A 22,176-nucleotide genomic window follows, 5' to 3' on the forward strand; every position below is an offset into this window, starting at 1 on the left:
AAAATCACGAAAAATCCGAACGCATCCATCCGCTCCTGCTCCGGCCTTCTGAGACGATCTGCAGCTGCCTGTCACCCGGCCTCTACTGTACATGCTTTGGCCACACGATGTCGCCATTTGACCAACCGAAGTGTCAAGCGCCCGCCGAGCCTGTAGGCGGACCAGTGCGAAGCTGCGCAGTGGCTGGCAAGCAGCATCGTCCAAGCCGACATCAGATGCAGACAACAACAGTATCAGGTCGGGAGGGAGTCGCGTTCGTGTTCTCCTGCGTGCGATGGATGTTGTTTAAGGGGTGGAAACAGCAGCACGCTGCAATATACCTCCAAGTTTCAGCCCCATGAAGGAGCTCCGTCCCGGCTGAGTTTGGGAGATGGGAGTACTAAACATTGCAGACCAGGTACGCCGACGAGGGGCGCCGTCTATTTGCTGAGAAGCTCATCTGCGCATCACGGCGCTCACCCAATAGACCGATTTATTTGTAATCCTGTGTACAAACGTCCCAACCTTTCATTTAGGTTGATGGTGGGATTATACGCATCATGGCGATAAATCATTTTTATTATCTGTGTTTGTTAATTCCTGCCGTAATGTTTGCGTTCCTGCTCATTAGCTCACGGCTAACAGAATCCGCTCGACTTGCCGAGCAAAAAGCTCAGGCGGACTGTAGTGTAGGCCTCTATGGGGGATTCGTCTATTTGCTGGGATTCGCTTCCATCCTAATTAGCTGCGATACCTTATGAAGGTTCGCTTAGAATTTAATGGCGCATACAAAGCAAAGGCAAATTAATGCATCGACAATCGAATTATCCGTGTTGGATGGGAAGCGGTTCAATGCACCGTTAGCGATTCGATAGAAAATCGTATGGTGCAGATACAGCGAACTTGGGGTGTAACTCCAAATGTGTATCTCAAGAATATAGACTAGTAAATGAATCAGATAAGATCTACTGTAAATAAGACTAAATGATGTCATGCAAATAGGGCTGAAGGTAACCTTAACCATCCCGCCCCACCTTCATCCCAGTAAATGTGTTGCGTTTTCTGTTTCAGCCTCCTCTGGTCCAGGCCATCTTCAATCGTAATGCTGAAGAAGTCCAACTATTATTGCACAAAAAGGAGGATGTCAATGCACTGGTATGTGTGAACAGCTGCAGATATTGTCATTCAACACATGATTCTCACAAAGGGTATTGAACTTGGTTTTTTTTCCTGTCTCGAATTGAACAGGACCAAGAGCGGCGTACGCCTCTTCATGCTGCTGCATGCATGGGTGATGTTCATATCATGGACCTCCTCATTGAATCAGGTCAGATGCTTGCCTTGTTGTACTTCATTAATACAGTCAATCCCCTATATAGTATAGGGAGGGGAATATGTTTGAAACCTCCCCGCCATGGGTGAAAATCCACTTAGTGACCACATATATTTAGTTTGCTCTGGTGTGTGGGCGTCAGAGTGGATTTTCGAATTTACTGTAACTAGAATCTCGAAGGTAGAATGCTCATCAGTTGTTACACCTTTTGCTACGGTAAATCATAAATCCCTTTTGCAGGGGACACTGCATACTAGCAGCCACAGCAGATGCATCACACACTCATTGCCATGACGTTTTTGTCAATGAGCTTTTATTCTTCTACCATTTCTTCTTCTACTTTGGTGGTTGGCATCTACTTTTGGTGCTTGATTGTCACCAGCGATAGTCCATGCCTCCTATTTCTACCTCTTATTTATTCTACTGTTTTATAGCAGTTGGCAAATACTTCTGGTGTGTTATTGTGACGAATGTAATGCAGATAAAGTCAGCATAATGAGCGAATAGGGATTTTGGGTGCAAGCAAATTAAAAGAGCCATCTCATGCGAAATCAGCTTTAGCCTTGAGGCAGTTTCAAATGCTAAACCAAAAACACCACTCATCTCTGAGAATTTCTGTTCATTCCTTCTCTCTGAACTGCAGCCCCGCCCGATCTACGAAAACGACCGGGGGCTAGCCCCTTACCGCCCCTCCAGACTAAACCCATGGCCAGTTTCTCATAAGAGCTTTCCCTGGAAGTTGAGTTGACAAGCGGCTGTTCTGATTTTGGTGCATCAAATAAATTACTAAATGCTTTCACGTACCCTCTGCATTCTGCTTAAGTGCTAGTCGTTGCAGTTTGGTGCATTGAATTTTTTTGAATGTAGTTTTGAGATATCCTGCTTTGTCTCTGGTCCTTGAATGTACTTGGAGTCTACCAACGAGTGTAAGTTGCAGAACCAGCCAAATCAGTAAGAAAAAAGGGACTTATCTGAAAAATTGTAGTGTATCTTTGAGGTTTTACATGTCAACAAACATCCATTCACAAAGTCTTCAACAAACCTAACATGGCATGTTTTTGGCGTACGAGAGGAAATACCCAACCAAGCATCAGGACAACATGCAAACAGTGTAGCCACAGTGAATAAAATCTTCCCCAGAGTCTGTGGCCATCAGAATTTATTTATTTTTTAAATTGTGCAACCGTGTTTGAAGTAACGTTTGAATATTGAATCATTGTTTAGCCTCAATATAATTGATCTTTGTCTTCTCAGGTGCCAATGTGAACGCTAAAGATCATATATGGCTCACCCCCTTGCACAGGGCTGCGGCTTCCAGGAATGAAGTAAGCAACAAGCTTCATTTTGCTTTCAATATGTGTATTACAAATGTGCAATGAATACAATAGCTGCATTATGGTACTCTAATAATAATGGCAGCAAGAACACTCGCTAAATGCTGCACGTTCAGGTAGGAGGAAATAGACAAGGAAAACTGTCAATTCGCGGAAATACAGCACAGAGTTCCTTTGGTGTCTACAGAGGGCCGTGGGTTTGCTGCTGAGGCGCGGTGCAGAGGCCAATGCCCGAGACAAGTTATGGCAGACGGCGCTGCATGTGGCGGCCGCCAACCGGGCCACGCGCTGCGCTGAGGCCTTGCTGGGCCAGCTGACCAACCTGAACATGGCGGATCGCACCGGCAGAACTGCACTGCATCATGCCGCTCAGAGCGGCTTTCAGGAGGTGAGGCGCGCATTCTGAGAGCTCGTCACAAGCAATGCTCCGAGAAATGACCGGGGAATCTCTGCTAGATGGTGAAGCTGCTGCTGAATAAGGGAGCCAACCTGAGTGCCATTGATAAGAAGGAGCGACAGCCCATCCACTCCGCTGCTTACTTGGGTAACTTACAACCATCTTAAATTTTGTGCTGATACTGTGAGCCAAGTCGCCTGTGTTTCATTTGTTTGTCAGGCATCGTCAGTCTTTCACTGTACAGAAAACAAAACAAGGGGTTTTCCCTGTAGGAATTTTGCCTCGATCAATAGTGAACCTACAAAAAAAAAAACATTTTTCACAACGGAAAAGTGCCCCCCTTATTCCTTCTAACACCGAATTTCTTTCCTCTATGCACCTCTAACTTAGTAGTAGAAGAAGCTAGGCTAACTGTTATCTGCTCACTTGATTGCCGTTCCTGACTTATTTTTACACTCATTTAATGTCTGGCAACAGCCCAAAGCTTAAACGAGCTTCCTAACTGGCTGTCACGTAATGATCGGATCAGCCGAACTATTGACTACACACAAGGATTTGTGATAGTCAGTAATTAACATTTACAACGGTTTTCTGAGCCGATTTGGGAGAGTCTCGACTAACTTTTAAAGACATTTTTTTAATTGCTGGCAAATGATGGTTGGACTTTGAGTGGAATAGCAGGCCAGATTATCAATAGTTGTGTGCCTCGCTTCACTGATTGCTCTTGACATTCATGTGACGTGGTGCAGGCCATGCGGAGGTTGTGAAGCTGCTGGTGTCACGTGGCGCTGACAAGAGCAGCAAGGACAAGCAGGGCTACACGCCGCTCCATGCTGCAGCCGCGAGTGGCCACATCGAAATTGTAAAATACCTGCTGAGGATGGGGACAGAGGTAAGAGACTGTGGTTCCCGTGTGCGTACGTTCATATCAATTTGACTCTTTAAATTTTGAAAATTTCCTTCCTTGTCAGATTGACGAGCCCAACGGATTCGGAAACACGGCGCTCCACATGGCGTGCTACATGGGACAGGAGGCCGTGGCCACCGAGCTGGTCAACCACGGGGCCAACGTCAACCAGCCCAACAGGTGTGGCTACACGCCGCTGCACCTGGCTGCTGTCTCCACCAACGGCGCCCTCTGTCTGGAGTTGCTGGTCAACAACGGGGCAGATGTCAACCAGCAAGTAAGTTAGTGTTGTTTGAGACACATTATGCAACGTTCCACTATATAACACTGTTACTACCAGTCTTAATGAAAGGTTTCTGACCTTCTGTCAAAACACAAAAGAGATAAATAATAACGATTCTTTCGGGAAGATTCTTCAACAGGGTGCCTTTTTTTTCCTGGCTCATTCCCAGCAGCTCATGAATTGAGATTGATTTCTGAACTCAACATGCCGTTGTTCTCTACAACAGAGCAAAGAAGGGAAGAGCCCCCTGCACATGGCAGCCATTCATGGACGCTTCACACGCTCTCAGATCCTCATCCAGAACGGTAACTACCACTCTGCCATTCATTTGGGGAACAGAGAGAAGACAGTTCTCACGCACATCAAAAAATTGGTCCTGTATTTTTTTCTATCTGTAACAAACAAAACAATCATTTTTGAGGTACGGTTTGCGTAAAACATGAATAGGACACCAAATATCAATCATGCAAAGGCAGAAAAGTCTTCATTTGAGTCAGCACTAAATTGTTTACTGTCAAAGATTCACATCTTGTGTATGTATAAAAATACACTTCTTATTGAAAGCAATGATTACTAAAGTAACGGGGTAACCCCCTTATTGTGCACACTGTGTCATGGGTTCCTCAACCAAATTGGCGTGCAACTCCTTTTGTCATTTCAGGTGGCGAAATCGATTGTGTGGATAGATATGGCAATACTCCTCTCCATGTCGCTGCTAAGTTCGGCCATGAACTGCTGATCAGCACTCTAATGACCAACGGAGCAGACACGGCCAGGTAGCAACGACACCATCACATAAAACATGAAGTAGCTGTCCAATGCTGTGAACTAGTTCAGTGACTTAATTTAGTCAAACGATAAGAGATTGTTAGAGAACAGTTAGAGAATTGTGTTTAAAAGTTGTTCTGTTTTTTCTGTCCTTGTGTGCTTTTTCAGACGTGGGATCCATGGAATGTTCCCCTTGCACTTAGCTGTGCTTTACGGGTTTTCAGACTGTTGTCGCAAGTTACTCTCCTCAGGTTTGTGATGGAAAATATCGCATGCCACGAGGGTGGCGTGTGTTTGGAATTGACTCACGAACCCGTCCTTCTGCACAGGTCAGCTGTACAGCATCGTCTCCTCCATGAGTAAGGAGCACGTGCTGTCGGCAGGGTTTGACATTAACACCCCTGACAACTTTGGGAGGACCTGTCTACACGCTGCTGCCTCTGGAGGGTAAGAAAGTGTTGTTGGCACATAAATAAACGGTCACTTATTCAAAGCAAAAGGGCCAACGTGTGCTCCCATGTGGTCTCATAATGAATTTGCCACATGCTGAAATATCATATTCACTGTCTTTGATTTATTAATTATTACATCACAGTTCTATTATTATAACCAAGATTTAGCAAGAGCTCAAAACTAATGATCACAAAAGTGGAGTCTAACAGCAGGTTCAGCTCCTGGAGAAGGCTGCAGATCTTATTTTTCTCTTCTTTTATGTTGATTTTACTGTCTTCATGAGATGGGTGGATGAGCAAGCCCCCTGGTGGCGTTATCACATTTTGTATGCATGAGGTGCAAATAGTTCACCTTCTTTGATCTGCGCCCCTGCAAACAAACACATCCTGCCATGAAACAGATGGTCTGACCTCTGCCATCCTTTACGACCTGTGACAATGCATTTACAACCTTTCTGAATACGTGGAATTTTTATTGACCCATAAAATTGTAACTTCAAAAGGTTACGCTTTTTATGCAAACTTAACTGCAGTACATTGATCGGTAAATACTGCTAAGCTGCACTTGATTAAAAAAACAAAAAAAAAAAACGGTTCACATAAAAGTCCCATACTGATGTCAGGAAGTAAAATGTCCAGAAGTTTTTTTTCCACAGAGCTGAGACTCTATGCCTCTTAGTATTGGTGTATGTTTTATTTGTATGTTTTACAACAATTGCTTACTGGTTTTAAATCACAGTAGTGATGATGCTAATTCTGTCTTGCCTGTCCATAGTGTTTTCTATTATGTTACCATTAAGCTAGTGAGCTCACTACTTCGCTACTGGTAATAAAAGTGATGCATTGTTGAAAATACTTGGAATGAACAATTATGAATGAACAGCTTGAAGTAATGACCGGAGACTGAGGATGTGGTGATATTCACGTCATTCTTCACTGCCACTATTTTTAGTGCCAAACGTGAATTGGACTTCAATCTGTCATCAACTGGATTAATGTTTTCCCCACGTCTGCCCATGTTTGTTATTCCAGGCCCCCCCCCCTTTTTTTGTGTGAAAGCAAACTAACTTGTTATCCATTGTTGTGTTTCTTTGCAGAAATGTTGAATGTTTGAATTTGCTCTTAAGTAGTGGCACAGACTTGAACAGGAGGGACTTAATGGGAAGGTGAGCATTTGCACTGAACTCAGTTAGATGTTGACAATATTCCTATTCAACTGTGTTGTCCTGTATCTGTCAAATAGGACTACATGACCCATTTTTTGCTTTCTCACTACCAGGACACCATTACACTATGCGGCTGCTAATGGAAGGTACCAGTGCACCGTGACCCTGGTGAGCGCTGGTGCCGAGATCAACGAGCCTGACCAAACGGGCTGCACCCCCCTGCACTACTCTGCAGCCTCGCAAGCCTTCAGCAGGTGAGAAACCAGGGAGAGGTGACAGCAAAGAACTTAAGAAACAAATATTTGTCAAATTGTTCTCTTCAGAGGTGATGGACATTTTTATGGGAACCATCAGCATGATGAAGAAGAGGTGAAGGAGTCATACTTGTGAGTTTTTACTACTTATTTCTGCTCCACTACATTGGCCTTTTGTCAGTCACACCATGACTGAAGGATCCGTGTGTCTTTCCTCCGTACAAACAGTTGCTTGGAGCATCTTCTGGATAATGGCGCCGATCCCTCGATGGTCAACGCTAAGGGTTACAGCGCTGTTCACTATGCAGCTTATCATGGCAACACACAGAACCTGGAGCTGGTAAGTGCACCTTTTTCTTACGTGTCAAAAGAGCTGCATCAAATTGGACCAACATTTGGGAGGAAAAAAATTCAGTTCAAAAAATCCAAATGACTTAAAGGTCAATTAGAATCTCTACTATTGTTTTTGAATTTTGAGTTCATACAGTATATGTCTATGTCTGTTTTAGCTCCTGGAGATGTCCTTTAATGCACTTGGAGACATAGAAAGCAGTATTCCCGTCAGTCCCCTGCATCTCGCTGTGAGTATTTTTCAACATTCCCCCCACTTGGGCTCATGGCGTCTGAACTAGAATAAAAAAAAGGCCCTTTCCTTGTCCCTCCCTCATGTGTAGGCTGACAGGGGTCATTGGCAGGCGCTGCGTGTGCTGACTGAGACGGCTGCCTATGTGGATATGCAAGATGCTGCTGGGCGCTCTGTGCTCTACCTGGCTGCCCAGAAAGGCTACGCCCACTGCGTGGAGGTGCTCTTGGCCCAGGGAGCCTCATGTCTCCTTAACGACAACCGCCTCATTTGGACCCCGATTCATGTTGCAGGTATGAGAGTTCGCTGCGTTATATTGCATATCAGTCTCTCAGAATGTCAGCCAGATTGTCACTGTTGGACATAAACAGCCTCCGTAATATAGTCCTTGTGAAATATGAATTAAAAGCAGCAAAAAAGCCAACACTTTTTTTTATTTCCATCTCTATGGCAAATATTTGGCTGTTTGCTGTTGGCTGAAAATGAAAATGAGATCACCAAACGTTTAAAACCAGTGAGCCATAATTGGCTGAACAACTGTGATGCCTCTGTCATTTTCACTCAACAAGTGAAAAATTAGCCACTTCCTGTAATAGATGAATATACTATGTGGAGTCTGCTGCTTACTTCGATCCACAAATTATTTTGATTAACATTTGTCCTTTTTTCTCTCCCAAATTTTAAATTGCCTTCTTTGTGATTCCATATTTTTTTGCCAGGTGCTGTGTTAGCCATTGCTTTTGAGCTCTTGTTTGTAAAATTTGATGTTTGTATCTCTCCAGCTGCGCATGGTCATTCCGATTGCCTGCACAAGATGATCGAATGTGGGGAGGAGGGTGACCTCACCAACGTTGCGGACAAGTTTGGCCAGTAAGTGCTTCTGTGAGTCCTTCCTAATAAAAGCGTCACGCTTCCTTGTCCTCAATGAACCATCCTCCCTTTGCTTTACTCGTGGTGCACTGCAGGACTCCTCTCATGCTCGCCGTTCTCGGGGGTTACACTGACTGCGTTCGCTTCCTGTTGGCGAAGGAGGCAGCGCCAGATGCCAAGGATAAGAGAGGCAGCACAGCATTGCACAGAGGGGTAACTATAAGTACCAACTTTTTGTTTTCTCTTGGACTCACTAAAATTGTGTATTTACTGTAAATTCATTTTGCTGAAGTGTTACATGTGCATATTTTTAAATCAAAGCCTCACATAGTGAATGATTAGTTCTGCAGATACCAAATTACCAAATGTTCTTTGTTTTAGATACTTATTTGTCATATAGTATATTCATTGAAAGCTGGCACTTGCCAATGGAACATCTACGTCAGAACTAAAGTCATAAAGCATACTTGAGCAAATACAGCTTTATTTTGCTGTCGATTGAGACGGGAGCAGAATTGGTTGTTCTTTGTGAAGTCGTCTGCAAACAACTGGTGCAATTTTGCCAGTGTGGCCAGGACTATCTGCTTTTTCATTGATAGATAAGAGATACTAGAGCACAGAATTTGTGGCACCTCGAAACAAGGCTCAATGATCGCTTTTGGATCAAAATTGACCTCATGGCTATTGGACTTTATTGGTGCCACTGTACCCAATTGGTTTTGGTTGAAGGCCTAACCCTTGGGGATGGTGTGTGTGTTTTAGGCGTTGCTGGGCCACAATGAGTGTGTAGCAGCACTGCTGGAGCACAAAGCCTCAGCGCTGTGTCGGGACTCCCTGGGTCGGACGCCGCTGCACTACGCCGCCTCCAGGGGCCACGCCGAGATCTTGGCCAATCTGGTGCAAGCTGCTACAGCAGCTATGGAGCCGCAAGACAAACTGCTGGACAACAAACAATACACCCCGCTGCACTGGGCTGCGTACAAAGGTTTGACTTCAAGCCACTTGACATTAATCGACCACAATTCAATATTGTATTACATCATTTTTTATGTCCCAATTTTTAGGGCATGAAGACTGTTTGGAGGTTTTACTTGAATTCAAAACATTTATCCATGGAGAGGGAAACCCTTTCACTCCACTGCACTGTGCTCTGTGAGTATTCACTTGTCTGTGTGAAAAGCGGTCGGTTTTAGTGTTGCTGAAAAAAAGTTGCTGCATGCTTAACGTTTGTTAACGAGCAGTTGGATGAAGAATGAAGAAAAATGTGCTCTGACTGAGCGTTACGTTACGTCCTGATTTCAACCCGATTGACATGCTGTGGCATGCCCTCAAGGGAGCTATTTACACTAGACAGCCTAAGAATCTGTGAAGATTTTTGTAAAGAGGAATGGTTCTAAATCCGCCTGATAGTTTTGCACATCTGATTTGCATCTACAGGGAACATTTGTTAGGTTTAGGTTATTATTGCCAAAGGAGGCCTGTCCTTGAATGTTGCGTTAAGCTCTATAAAAAAAAAAAAAAAACTTGTGTGGTAATCTATTTAAGCAGAGATTTTGAGAAAATCCCCAGGGTTCACATTCTGTTTTCCACCAACTGTAACTCCAGAAACAAAAAAACGCATCAATTTAGATGAACACTTGACAGCAATGCGCTTTGTCAACAGGATGAATGGCCACAGCGGTGCTGCAGAACGGCTCCTTGAATGTGCCGGGGTCCAAATGATAAACACCAGAGATGCCAAAGGAAGGTGAGACCTCACAACCAATGGATCCTAGCTTTTGGCCTATTTTTCCTGCTTGAGATTGTCATATAACATGAATGAGCAACATTAAAGGCCACATATTGCTGTGTGCACCCGCAGGACCCCGCTGCATGCTGCTGCTTTTGCCGAGGACGTTGCAGGACTCCAGCTGGTGCTTCGCCATGGAACTGAGATCAATGCGGTGGATAGCAATGGACGTTCTGCTCTTATGGTGGCTGCCGATAAGGGACACAGTGGCACCGTGGGTAAGTCTGCTGAGGGATTTAATGCCAACCAAAATGGTCTTGATGTGTCCGGCAGGCTTTACGGACTTAAATGTCACAGCGAGGGAAACTACTCCCAATTATTTGATCCCCTGTTGAATTTGATCATCATTTTTAGTGTTCCTGTTAAGGTTTTCAGTGAAGATTTAATAATAATAAAAAAAAAAGACACACTCAGAGTCACACCAACCTACTGGTTTTTTTTCTTTTTTTTTTGATTGCTCATTAACTTTCACTTTAAGTCATAACTTGTCATTGTTTTTGTTTAGCCATCCTCCTTCACCGAGCAAAGGCCGACCTCACACTGCTGGATGAGAATAGGAACACTGCCCTGCACCTGGCCTGCAACAAGGTACACACTCACTCTTTACTTAGAATATATATTTTTATTTTGTACAAACAAGGACCACGCGAACATATGAGTGTTGCTAAAGAGCTTCCATATCATAGCCAATCAAAGGTCTTAATCCACCAAAGAATGCAAGTCCTCATTTTAATCTATACTCATTCACATTCACAGTCAATATTTAAAACAAAAAAGCCTAAATATTTTTGTCATTTCAGGCCATATAATCATGGTTTCTCAGAATGTAATGATTTTTTTGGCACTTTTTGTTTGCTGCCCCCTCAGGCTCATGAAATGTGCGCTCTGCTGATTCTGGGAGAGATCCACAGTCCCACTCTTGTGAACGCTACCAACAGTGCTCTGCAAATGTGAGAATGAATGCTATTGTTATTAGGGACCAATAGAATCCCTTTGTAATCGTTCACATTTGTTTTGCTCTTTGAGAATAAATTGGAAAGGATTACGTTTTTTTATTTGATCTCTTCCAGGCCCCTGCATTTGGCCGCTCGTAATGGCCTGGCCACAGTGGTGCAGGCGCTGCTGAGCAGAGGAGCAACTGTCCTGGCTGTGGATGAGGAAGGTGAGCATCTCATCAATGTTCAATTTGAACGCTATCTGTTCCAGGACACTTGGTTAACCTTCTTGTGCTGGCAGTTTACCAATTATTTTATGTTTCATCTGCGCTTATCGACACTGCATACACTGACAACAGGGCTGTGAACAGAGAAGCTCAGTTACAAAAAGAGTCATTGTTGCAAACTTTGCGATTTGATTCCTGTATTTTGCCACTTTTCACACTCCCTCAGGGGACTCATTAAAAAAATAATGCGACTATTAAGTTTAATTCCTGCTAAGAAACTGACATGAGCGCAGTCATTTTCACATTACCAAGCTACAATTCACAATTGGTGTTTTATCAGTGAATTGATAATACATCTCTTGGCTCGATTAGAATTTGTGAAAATCTGAATTGAGCTATTAAAATTTTTGGGTGGGGGAAATGGGCATATCTGACCATCCCTACTTTGTAGGGTTTTTATTGGACAGTGTTGTCATGTGACTTTTTTCCTCATCCACCAGGCCACACCCCTGCTCTGGCGTGCGCGCCCAACAAAGATGTGGCTGACTGCCTGGCTCTGATCCTCTCTACCATGAAGCCTTTCCCACAACTTGACCCTTCCTCTTGCTCCTGCTCCTCGCCTGGCGTCTCCCCGTCACCAGGCCTCAACTTGCTCAAGCACTGCGGCATCACGGCCGCCTGCGCCCCCCTGCCCAGCAACGGCCTTCACAACGGCTACGTCAAAGACCGCCACGGCGCTCCGGTGGGCCTGGACGGCTGTCTGTCCGAGTGAGGGGTGACGCCGTCGGGCTCGGTCATGCTGCTGTCACCGTCATCTACCACCAGGGGGTGTCTCCCTTTAACGTGGCCAAGAGGACCAGGAGAGCACCGCCTACATATCTATTCTGTGTATGTATGTATGTATGTTTGTGTGTGCGTGAATGTTTTGATCTTCTCTTGAGGTGCAGTCAAACCTAATATGCAATTAGATCCCCATTCCTCCACCCCAGAGTAGTGCTTACTCCATAGAGGTTTGTTGCTCTACAAGGCCACGCCGATCAAGTGTGACGTCCAAACAAACGTAATCTGGCCATGCGGAAGTCATTTGAACCCTTTAAAAGCATCAGCTACATAACGGCACTGGAACAAGTCTCACCGTCATATCGTTGCGTGAAATCATATCACTTTGGTGACCTTGTAGAGGAGCGTTCAGCCTTCCCAAAAATGATCAGAGTTTCTTTTGAAGATATTTTTTTTTCCTTTTTTTTTTAAATTCTACCTTAGCCTTGATTTTTTTAATTTTTTTTTTTTATGAAGGAACCACACAAGGGAAAAAAAAAATCTAATTAGCTGAAAAGTGCAATGCTTATGTACGACAGTACAATCTGAAAGGGTCACAAAGATTCTGTGGTGTACTTTTAAACGACTCCTAACTTTTTTGGCATTGTGGAAAAAAAATTAAGTGACGCTGCTGAATACATTTAACACGCCTCCTTGCAAAGGAGCGCCACGCCGGCATCTGGGCCCGAATGCCGATGCTGATATTTTCAAGATGCTAACTAAGTGTTTGTTAGGCTAGAATGTTTCTAAGCATATGTTATGACCAAAGTTGATCAACACTACTATGGCTATAAAATTATTTATTTGAGATGAACTGTACTGTACAGAGAGAGACAATAGATCTTGATATACCTCGTCAACTCGTTTAGCAGCTGCTTCATCTTCGCCCAGGGTCCGTAGGGCTGACGTTCTTTTTGTTTTTGTAGGTCGGGGAAAACTACTGTAGGATGTAGTGAAGTGACCGAGGCCTTGTTGATTTCCTAGATGAAGGCTTTACAAGTAATATCTGCCAACAACACCTCATCAGAGCGTCGTATATCTGAGCACATAAATGAACAAGCCATTTCAATTTCGTTCCCATCTTTTGAACAGTGTTTGTTCAAAGATTTCAGAGTTAGCGTGGCCTAAGCGATAGTTTGGTGTGGCGTTTAGGCCTTTTCGTGCACGTGTGCGTGCGTGTGTGCGTGTCATCAGTGTTGAAGGATTTTCTTGAACTCGTCTTAATAGCTTCTATCTCGTGGTAGTCGTCAAGTTGAAGCATATTTTCAGCTTATTTTACTGCCTCCATTATTATTATTATCATTATTATTATGATTTGGCAACTTATGAGCAATAGTTTTTCTTTTGGCCTTTTTGTTTGTTTTATTGAATAGACAATCACTGTCACAAGGGCTTTTGTTTCCCTGGAATGTGTTTGGTTTTCTTTTTGGTCTTACTCTGTGACAGATGACCTGAAGACTAAACGAATGGCTCTGCGTGTTTTGGGCATTTTAAACCGTCTGTGTCAACACAAATGCACTGGATTGCCTTTGACGGCGTCTCATCAAATGCCTTTTTCGACCCATGCCTTTCGTCATTTCAGTTGGAATTCAGTGGCAAAAGTATTATGAGCATCTCGTATTCTTCTCGTTCGTTAGCACGAACCACGACAATATATTTTAAAAGAAAAAAATAGATCATGTTTGCTTCGGCCAATATGTGTTGTCGAGTAGGGATGGCATTTGAATTAAATTTTACGATCGACTCTGGGGAGAAATGAAGGTGGAATAATCGATACATTTTGAAATATATTCTAGCGAGACGGGAGAATTTCTCTGCATGTTCTGATACCCCGTGACCGTGCGTCGCGTAACTTGCCGCAAGCTAGTGTCGTGTTCTAGTGTCATCGCTAGTTGAGACTGAATGAACAGCGCCTCTTGTTTTCCATCAAGTAGCTCATGGCGTTAAGCCTCATTTGCTTCAAGAGTTGCTGAATCAGCAATCAATTCCACACAATTATGCCCATCCCCAGTGCCGAGTTCAGGAATAGCAGAAATCCAAATACGAGCTTCTTGCTGTTTTTTTTTTTTGTTTTGTTTTAGTTTTTTTCTTGTCATCCCATTTCTGGTACTAAACATACTAAATGCATACTAAAGATGATTGTATTGCACCGTTACAGCTGTTGGCAACGTATTTTATTTCGGTTTTGTCGTTACTTGCTTCGTCTGCCGGCCGTGATAACTTTACACAGTAGCCACTGCTAGTCAAGTGGGACAATTGCACACATTAGTTGACCAGATGGGTGATGAGGACCGAGACCTGTTGTTCGAATCCTCCCTCTCTCCCTTCCTTACATCATTTTACAATTGACAGACTCCGGTCCAGAGGAGCCGGTGCTAGTTTGCTGAGATGAAATTCATTTGTCATTATTCTCTTGAGTTTTTAAAAAGGTACGTTGTTTGTGATCTCAGGATCTGTGCTTGAAGCAGCAAGCAAAATTAATGAACCAATTAGAATTCAGCAGGATGATTAGTATTAGGTTTTTGTTTACATGGATGGGATGTTCCATGAAATTTGATTCCCTTTTTAACCTTAATCCCACAGCACTTAATTAGTCAAGCACGCACTTTCGTACATTCAGGTTCTAAGTGTGCAAAATGGAGCAGATGTAATGTATGTCCTTATGTTTACATGCATGTGTGTTGCTGCTGAATTACAGGAATGGTCGGCTGGTTGTCGATTTAGTGCTTTGCATTGATTAGCAAATGGTGTTTCCGAGCGCTCGGAGCTCTGCCCACTGCCCACTGGCTTTTCAATCTCTTTTCGGTGTGTGGAAATTTGTGTGAGAGAGAAAGCGTCCTCTAACAGAGCATTCTCTGAGTGGCTGCGCCTTCCTTCCTGATCAGTTGGCCCGAGACACTTTGAGCAAAGTGTGCCGACTCGACATCCTTAGAAACACCACACACATACGCCGGCCATTTGTAGGTGCTTGTCCGTTCTGGCAGGGATATTTTTTTTCTATTTTCTTTTTTTTTTTTTTTTCCCCCCCCCCCTTCCCCCCTCCTCTCTAATGATGTCCAAATGTGACCAGTAAACGGAGACGTTGCCTCCCTGCAACTATACAAGCTTTTCGTTTGGGACATACCTGTAGTGTTCTTAAACATGCTTTGTCTGTGTGTGTCAGTAATAAGTGTTGTGCATGCTGATATAGATAAAATAGGTGGTTGGTTCAATTGTAGCAATAGTGTGAGATTGAATGCAGCACAAACATTGCCATCCCCATAGGCTAAGTCATTTATGCCAATGGTTAGATTTCAAATACAAATGCGGGTTTTGACTCATTTCCAACTATTGCCAAAACCTGTGTAAGGAGGATGGGGAAACCGCCCACTACAGAACCAATTGATTTATGCATTCATTCAGGCCGTTTACAGTCTGACCATTCAATCTGAGCCATGACTGAAATGAATGTCAGGTCGGGTTTTTTTCCCCTCAAGCAAGAGATCTTGAAGTAGTGGAAAATGCCCCTGGTAGCATGTGCTGTAAACCTCTTGTTTGAGAGTGTGTTATCTACCTTGCCGTTTGGCGGCTAATTGTTGTTTCCGGGGATTTTTATTGCGGCCAACAAGGTGTATGTGGGACAATTTGACATTCGTTTCATTGAGAATGCCTTATCAACCGGGATAAAAGAAAACAAGACAAAGGTCTACATCAGAATATGGTTGCTTATATTTGACAAAAATGCACCTAAGCAAATACCCATTTAGTGCCATAGAAACCTTTATTTGCCTTTAGATGTAACTCATTGGTCAGTAACTTATTCCCTAATAAGAAGGATTATAATTATAATGTTTGGACTTGCATGTCTTTGTACCATTTAGGAGGAATATAGCAAAATAAATATTTGCATGGGATATTTGAATACTTGGATACAAGTACTCTGTCAGTGGGGTTTTGTAATTGGACAACCTCGTTTTGATATAGGCAAAGCAATCCCATTTGTGCTTGTTCGGCAAGCTGTATGTGTGCGCATGAGTGTGTGTGTGCGGGCATGTGTCAGAACTAATTTGTTGATGTCATAACAATTTGGAGGAAAAAATGGTATTTTCAGATAATGGATGGATGGATTTACCTCTATGGATGTCGCGATTCTTACTTGAAACGTTGCTGATAAATAACAACATAAAACGGCAAATTTCGATTCAACTTTGATCCTCTGTTGAGCCGTTTGCCTTAAAAGCATTAAAAAACAAAACACAAAAAAAAAAAAATTTTTTTTTCCCGATCCCTGGCAATACCTGACACATTGACACATCCGCCTGTGTGTGGTTACGGACGGGACAGCTAAAATGGCATGTTGGCCTTCGGGTGTCAAGAAGCACACAAATTTGTCACGGTAGCACATAGCTGAAGGTTGCCATGGTGCAGAGATTGTCCCGAGAGAAGGATAATGCCATATTTTCCACTGTGAATGAATTGAGTCAGAATTTACTTGCAAACAATCAACTTAGGCTCCTCCGTTATGGCCACAGGGGGTTCAAAGCGGTGCTTCTCACATTATTCATGCAGAAAGGAAATATGATACTAATTATAATCATAATAAATGAAGTGCAGCTAGGCAAAGAGTCCATCTCGCCATGAGTTGTGCAATTCTTCTTAAACCAGCCTAAATCGGAAATGTATATTGACGGAATTGTCACTCGCTTGCGTTTTCTTCTACCTTTAGCAAGTCGCTCCCCGCCGCACCTTCTCATACTTTTTATTGGACCTGCCGTTTTACCTCATCCTGTGTGTGACGACGCTAACTATAACTCACTTTCTTCCCGGACCCTTTTTTTTTTTTGATAAGAATAAAAACTCAAGAATGTCTTTTCCCATGACAGTCAACATTGCATATCATAGAGGGTGGCGGGACACTGTCTAACTGTTGGAAGGTAGCTACTTTATTTTACCTCTTGTCCAGTCAAACGATTTTTCTTGGTCATTAGCCACGACCCTACATTCCCTTACCCGCCCTATCAGTGTGGACTATCAAGCACAGCGGTGGCACGGTGCCTTTTATTTGTTACTACCGAAAGGTACGGTCTTCCATTTGTATTTCCCGGAAGCCTTATACAATGTGGAAAATGATATTTCACTCAGCATGTCGGACCGCAGTCCGAGGCTCATCCAAGTCCCCCCCCCCCACCATTGACCTTTTGCTCTTGGTTTTAGTTTTAGCCACTCCGCGTTGCACATTTGAGACAGTTTTTCGGGCACATCGAGCATGTGAATGGATTGGGATCAAACGGTATGAAAGCACAAATCCAAAGACAGCACCGCAAAGTTCTGCTCGCCCCTCCCGAAATCTCGTTTGAAGGACATATTTCGGTACAGATGAGGTTTGACTATGGGATGCAGTGATAACCGGCCTTTAACACCTTGATACCGGGGATGTAGCAAAAGAGACGAGACAAAATTGTATTTATTGTAAGATCAAGGTCTTGATAAAACGGCCTTCCAAAATGAAGCGATAGCATCACCCACACCCATCAGTGTCACTGATGGTCGATGACGGTGAGAAGTCTGGCGGCCGCCCGATAAATCGGTGCATCCCAACCTTGACTGTCAAGTCACACAAACTGTAGAAAGACAACCGTGTGGATTCTCTGAGCTTCTTCAGAGTGTTCTCAGCTCTTCGCTATCCATTGAAGATGTGCGGAACCACATCATTTGTTGTGTTTGCCAACTGATTGTTGAGTTGTGTGTCATTTAGACTAGACCGAGTACAAGTAGGGTTGCCGTAGTAGCCAGTGTGCAGTGTTAATAACCGTGTGAATCGTACTCTAGAAGTGGCGTAACGTGTCGTCTTAACCGAGGCATGAATCTTCTTAAACTGACCTCCTTTGGAAATAGACAAAAGATAAAAGTGCAATAACCTTTTGTTTACCGTTGCTTCCTCCGTGGATTATTTAATATGCTTTTAAGTTGAACACCAAAATTCACTCAGCTGTAGCAAATAAAGGATTTTCTCATTTGTGTTCCGAGCGATGGCGTTTGATTGCAGGAGTGTACGTGTGTGTGCGCTATTTCGTTCTTAAAACTGTGATCCAGCTTTGACGAGCCACCCGCTTGGTGGAAGCGCCGTGTACAAGTTGGCTGGTAGACAGAATTAGTAGGTGCGTGTGTGTGCGTGAGCGTGTGTATGTTCTCATGGAGGACACTGTTGTACTTTAGAATCTTTTATTCCTCCACTTCTGGTTTCTAGCTGGTAGACAAGTTCCTTCGCATGTGTAGATGTATATGCATCCTCCTCCTTGAATGAAACATTTCTCCAAAAAAAAAAAAAACTAAAGGAAAAAAAATTTAGTCCTGCTGTCTGTGATATATGCGGATAAAAGGAGTATTGAAAATGCCTTATATTTGTGTTAATGTTGAGCATTAAAAATTCTTGCGTGTTCCTCCCTTTTCAGCGTGTAGCCTAAAGCTTGTACAGTCCGACTCCTGAGATTTCTATCTACTGTATAGCCTACTGTACGTGTTTCCATACTTTTGTTACCTGGAGTTGATTGTCCTGTTTTTTGTTTTTTTTTAATGAGAAACATTCCCCTCAAAAGTGCCGTTTGTTTTCACCAGCAGAGGAGCAATGTCTTTTGGGGGAAATGAAGAAGGAGAACTTAGCTTACATTCATTGTTGAAGTGACAATGAAAATTTAGGCTGAATTTACACTACATAGTGCGTGTGACACAATTTTTTTTTTTTTTTTTTGTGCATAGCTGATGTTGATCATCTTGTACAAACCACAAACTAGTTGGGAGTGAATTAACCACACCTCTGTTTGCAGACAACTGCTGCAATTTGCTTTTTGCGCAAATGCTTTCCATTGTGTTTAATCAACAATTGGTACCACAAATCAATCTATCTTAAATCAAAATAATGTTGGGATATAAATGAGATACCTGCCAATAATTCGATCAGATCACAGGTCCCCTGTTTATGTGAGTTGGGTGACCTCAAACTGCCAATTGACACAACTGTGGCAAATCAAAACAATGAAAGCACATGAGTGCATTTAGCATGTAAATAGTGAAATGTGGCATATGTTTTGGAACAGACCAAACTTAATGACATGGGCTGCTTTAATGTTATTTACTTTTCTTTTTCTTGTCTCAAAGGAAAATAATAACTTTCCTTTCCCTGAATTTCTGGATGTGTTCACTACTGCACAGGCATTTGCCTTTCAAGTAAATGTTAGCACAGTTTTGGGTTAGGTCAGATAATTCGGCTACAGATATGAATTTGCCGCTTGAATCACGTAGTGTAAATCCAGCCTGGTAGGGAAAAAAAAGGCTAAGGATTTTTGGTTTTATTCTTCTGTTTTTTCTTTAATTTGTGTTTTCAACGGCGCACCTTTTTACTGCGTGATGGAAGTTGCCTCACCGTGTTCTGATTCCTCTAAAACAGAGCCATAATGGAGAAGTTGTCCCTTAGGAGCCCCCCTTTGAATGTGTTTCGAGGAATAGCCTACTGTAGGAAAGGATGTATACTTGCATGTCCTGTGACATTTTAGGAGTGATCGTCCGTCTTTGTTTGGTTTATTGCTTTTGTTTAGTCACTGTAGATGTCCCCACCTCATTGATGCTCACGAGCTATTAACAATCCTCACAACTGGACTTGATGCAGGCTGAGGCAGCCTTATGTCGAAAAAGAAGCCGGTAGAAAATCGGTTGCCTGTTTTTACTTGGAGTGGCTTAACTGAGGACAGACAAGTGAGCCCTTATCAAGGAGTGGAAGGACTCTGAATCAGGGCATGTGATGAGTTACAATCAGCGAATTTCACAGTGCACCTTCACATTGAACACAAAAAGAAAAGCCCAACATTCCAAAGTTGACTCCATTTCCTTGGTCCTGTCCACCTGAATAGACTTGCTTTTAAGTTTTGTTTTTGTTGTTTTACTTTACGGGTGAATGAAGTGGGCTCGCTCGTGGATGTGCTTGTGTGCCTGCGTCAATGACAGGGTTCCCTAGTTAGCCTGATTACCTCATTTACAAAATCTGCAAATCTACTTGTTCTACTGTGCGCTAAAGGAGTCAATGCCATCACCAGCAGCAAGACCTGTAATGACAACAGGACCAACCAATGCGTTGGACTTTGACAATTACAAACTGGGAGAGACTCTTAAAGATAGTTTGTATTTTTTGAAGGCTGAGGGACTTGGCACAGCAGCTCATCGCATCGAGTCTCACACTGCCGGAATTTCGTTGAACCGCAAATTTCATCGAGTCTTTTTTGGTTTTGTTTTTTTTTTTTCAATGATTTCTCCACCACCCAACATAATGTTTTTTTTCATTTTTTAACTGGACAAATTCAGACACTGGTCAAAGGTACACAGAACAGAACTCACTGCAATTCTCAGCAAACATATCGAATGTAACAGCATTAGAAAAGATGATGTCATCTTCCGGGATATCTGCGAGCAAATTGTTTTTCTGATTTAAATTGGCATAAATATTATTTTTATTCAAATCATAACAATTTGGTTGCGTTTCTTCATGAATACAAAAAAAGCCAAATCCATGCTTTTCATTGGGTAGCAAAGATATAATTTCAAGAGGAAGTAGTTGCGAGCACATTGTTTGTTCCCTTCAAGTGGTCAAGCAGCACATTAGATCAATTTAACTCGCCTGTACTTAGAGTGCAGCTGACTGCAAACGACCGTTTTTCCAACTTAACAGCCGAACCGACTCTTCGAGATGAGCTGCCGTTCTCCAGGTCGACTCGCCCAGTTGGTGAAGTGAACCTTGGTGTTTGCAACACTTGCTGTTCTCCGTAGCATTTCTCCTACCTCCTTGTTTTTGCAGCTTTGAGTATGGTTTGTCTCTCCACCTTGTTCCAACTAGAAGTGCTCGCCAATATGGGAATACAAACTGACTTTATCCTAAGCAGTGGTAGTGTCGATGAATAGTGTGCTCGATTGTGTGTCTGGGAGAACTATGAGAAGCATTTATACGACTATACACCACTGGAATGTGAAGCCAGACAATGTTATGATGCAGATTATGATGATAGTCCCCCTTTAACATTGAAGTGGCGCACAGCGGAGTCATCTTGTAGAAAACCAGTAACCACATATTGGCTTTTAGTTCCCCCTTGGAATCCCATTATTGCCTCTGGCTGTAACTGTAACTTCATTCTGGAACAGTATTGATTACCCGTGAGCGTGACAATATCGCAGGTTGTCACAAGGACAGTGGAAGGGTGGACTCCTGATTCGGCGTCAGAGGCGAGACTTTGAGCGCCCGCTGTGCCGTCCGCCTTTAGAATCCATCCATCCACTCTGTGTTTTTACAGAAACCATATTGTGCTCGGTAGGTGTCTTGTCTCCGCCCAGTTGCGACAACCCCTACGTTCACTTTGACGGCAAGGGGGACAGGATGAGGTTCAGATCCTGCCCTTCCAGCCTAATGCATCTGCTACCGTTGTAGGACAGGACTGACCCCCCCCCCCCCCACACACACACACACACACCCTCATCCAGCCCGCTGCCTCACCTCAACCAGTTCATATTTGTTCTCTTGAGTTTATTCGACAATGCAATCCTGAAAGCACTTTGCCTTGTTATTCCTTTGTGTGAACATGTGAATGATGATTTGTTACAAAAAAAATGGTAAATATGTCAATTATCATTCACTGTTTTGGAAAAACCTGCATTTGTCTTTCTGACATTAAAAGAAAAAAAAAACAATTTAGTGACATTCAAACCTATGAATCTATTTTATAAAATGTTTGCTGCAGCCAATTGGTCTTGTCATTCAGTATTGTGGCTTAGGGTTGTTTGTGTTGAATAAAGTGCTATTGCTAAATATTTACTCGCTGTGCTGTCTTCTTGACTTTTGCTTTACACGTATGGCACTGCAAACATACATGATGACAAAGACTGAATTGCTTCACTCACACTAGAAGCTTCCAGATTTGATGAACATGTCTTTCAATGCACCTTAAAGTGCTTTTCAAAAACAAAATAACAGATAACAGAAAATATCATAAAAGTGTCTTACAAATCATAAATCCTGATCACTCTTTGACTAATCGCTGTTATTTGATGGTGTTTTCTGATTAA

The 22,176-nt window shown here is 43.0% G+C and overlaps 1 protein-coding gene across 2 annotated transcripts; it reads left to right on the top strand.

Moving 5' to 3' along the window:
* Positions 1 to 181: 181 nt before the first annotated feature.
* Positions 182 to 21,925, top strand: ankrd52a (ankyrin repeat domain 52a). 2 transcript variants are annotated; one of them, XR_015854159.1, is made up of 29 exons: positions 182 to 397; positions 1,051 to 1,134; positions 1,228 to 1,306; positions 2,567 to 2,637; positions 2,834 to 3,034; positions 3,103 to 3,190; positions 3,793 to 3,935; positions 4,015 to 4,227; positions 4,460 to 4,538; positions 4,895 to 5,009; positions 5,170 to 5,252; positions 5,331 to 5,448; positions 6,551 to 6,619; positions 6,733 to 6,873; positions 6,943 to 7,005; positions 7,102 to 7,213; positions 7,383 to 7,454; positions 7,548 to 7,749; positions 8,239 to 8,326; positions 8,422 to 8,539; positions 9,089 to 9,311; positions 9,391 to 9,478; positions 9,990 to 10,073; positions 10,188 to 10,333; positions 10,621 to 10,703; positions 10,983 to 11,065; positions 11,186 to 11,277; positions 11,778 to 12,165; positions 13,023 to 21,925. XR_015854159.1 is itself a non-coding variant. In XM_088360682.1 (28 exons), exons 1-28 carry the CDS (start codon positions 371 to 373, stop codon positions 12,047 to 12,049), a joined length of 3,237 nt encoding a protein of 1,078 aa, XP_088216808.1. In that variant the 5' UTR covers positions 182 to 370; the 3' UTR covers positions 12,050 to 21,925. The 2 variants fall into 2 exon arrangements, 1 of the variants encoding a protein (XP_088216808.1); XM_088360682.1 differs by having other exon boundaries at positions 11,778 to 21,925.
* The last annotated feature ends 251 nt before the right edge of the window (positions 21,926 to 22,176 follow it).

Source organism: Syngnathus floridae, chromosome 2 (genome assembly GCF_059516105.1).
Source record: "Syngnathus floridae isolate MCC-2025c chromosome 2, RoL_Sflo_1.0, whole genome shotgun sequence".
Taxonomy (NCBI): Eukaryota; Metazoa; Chordata; class Actinopteri; order Syngnathiformes; family Syngnathidae; genus Syngnathus; species Syngnathus floridae.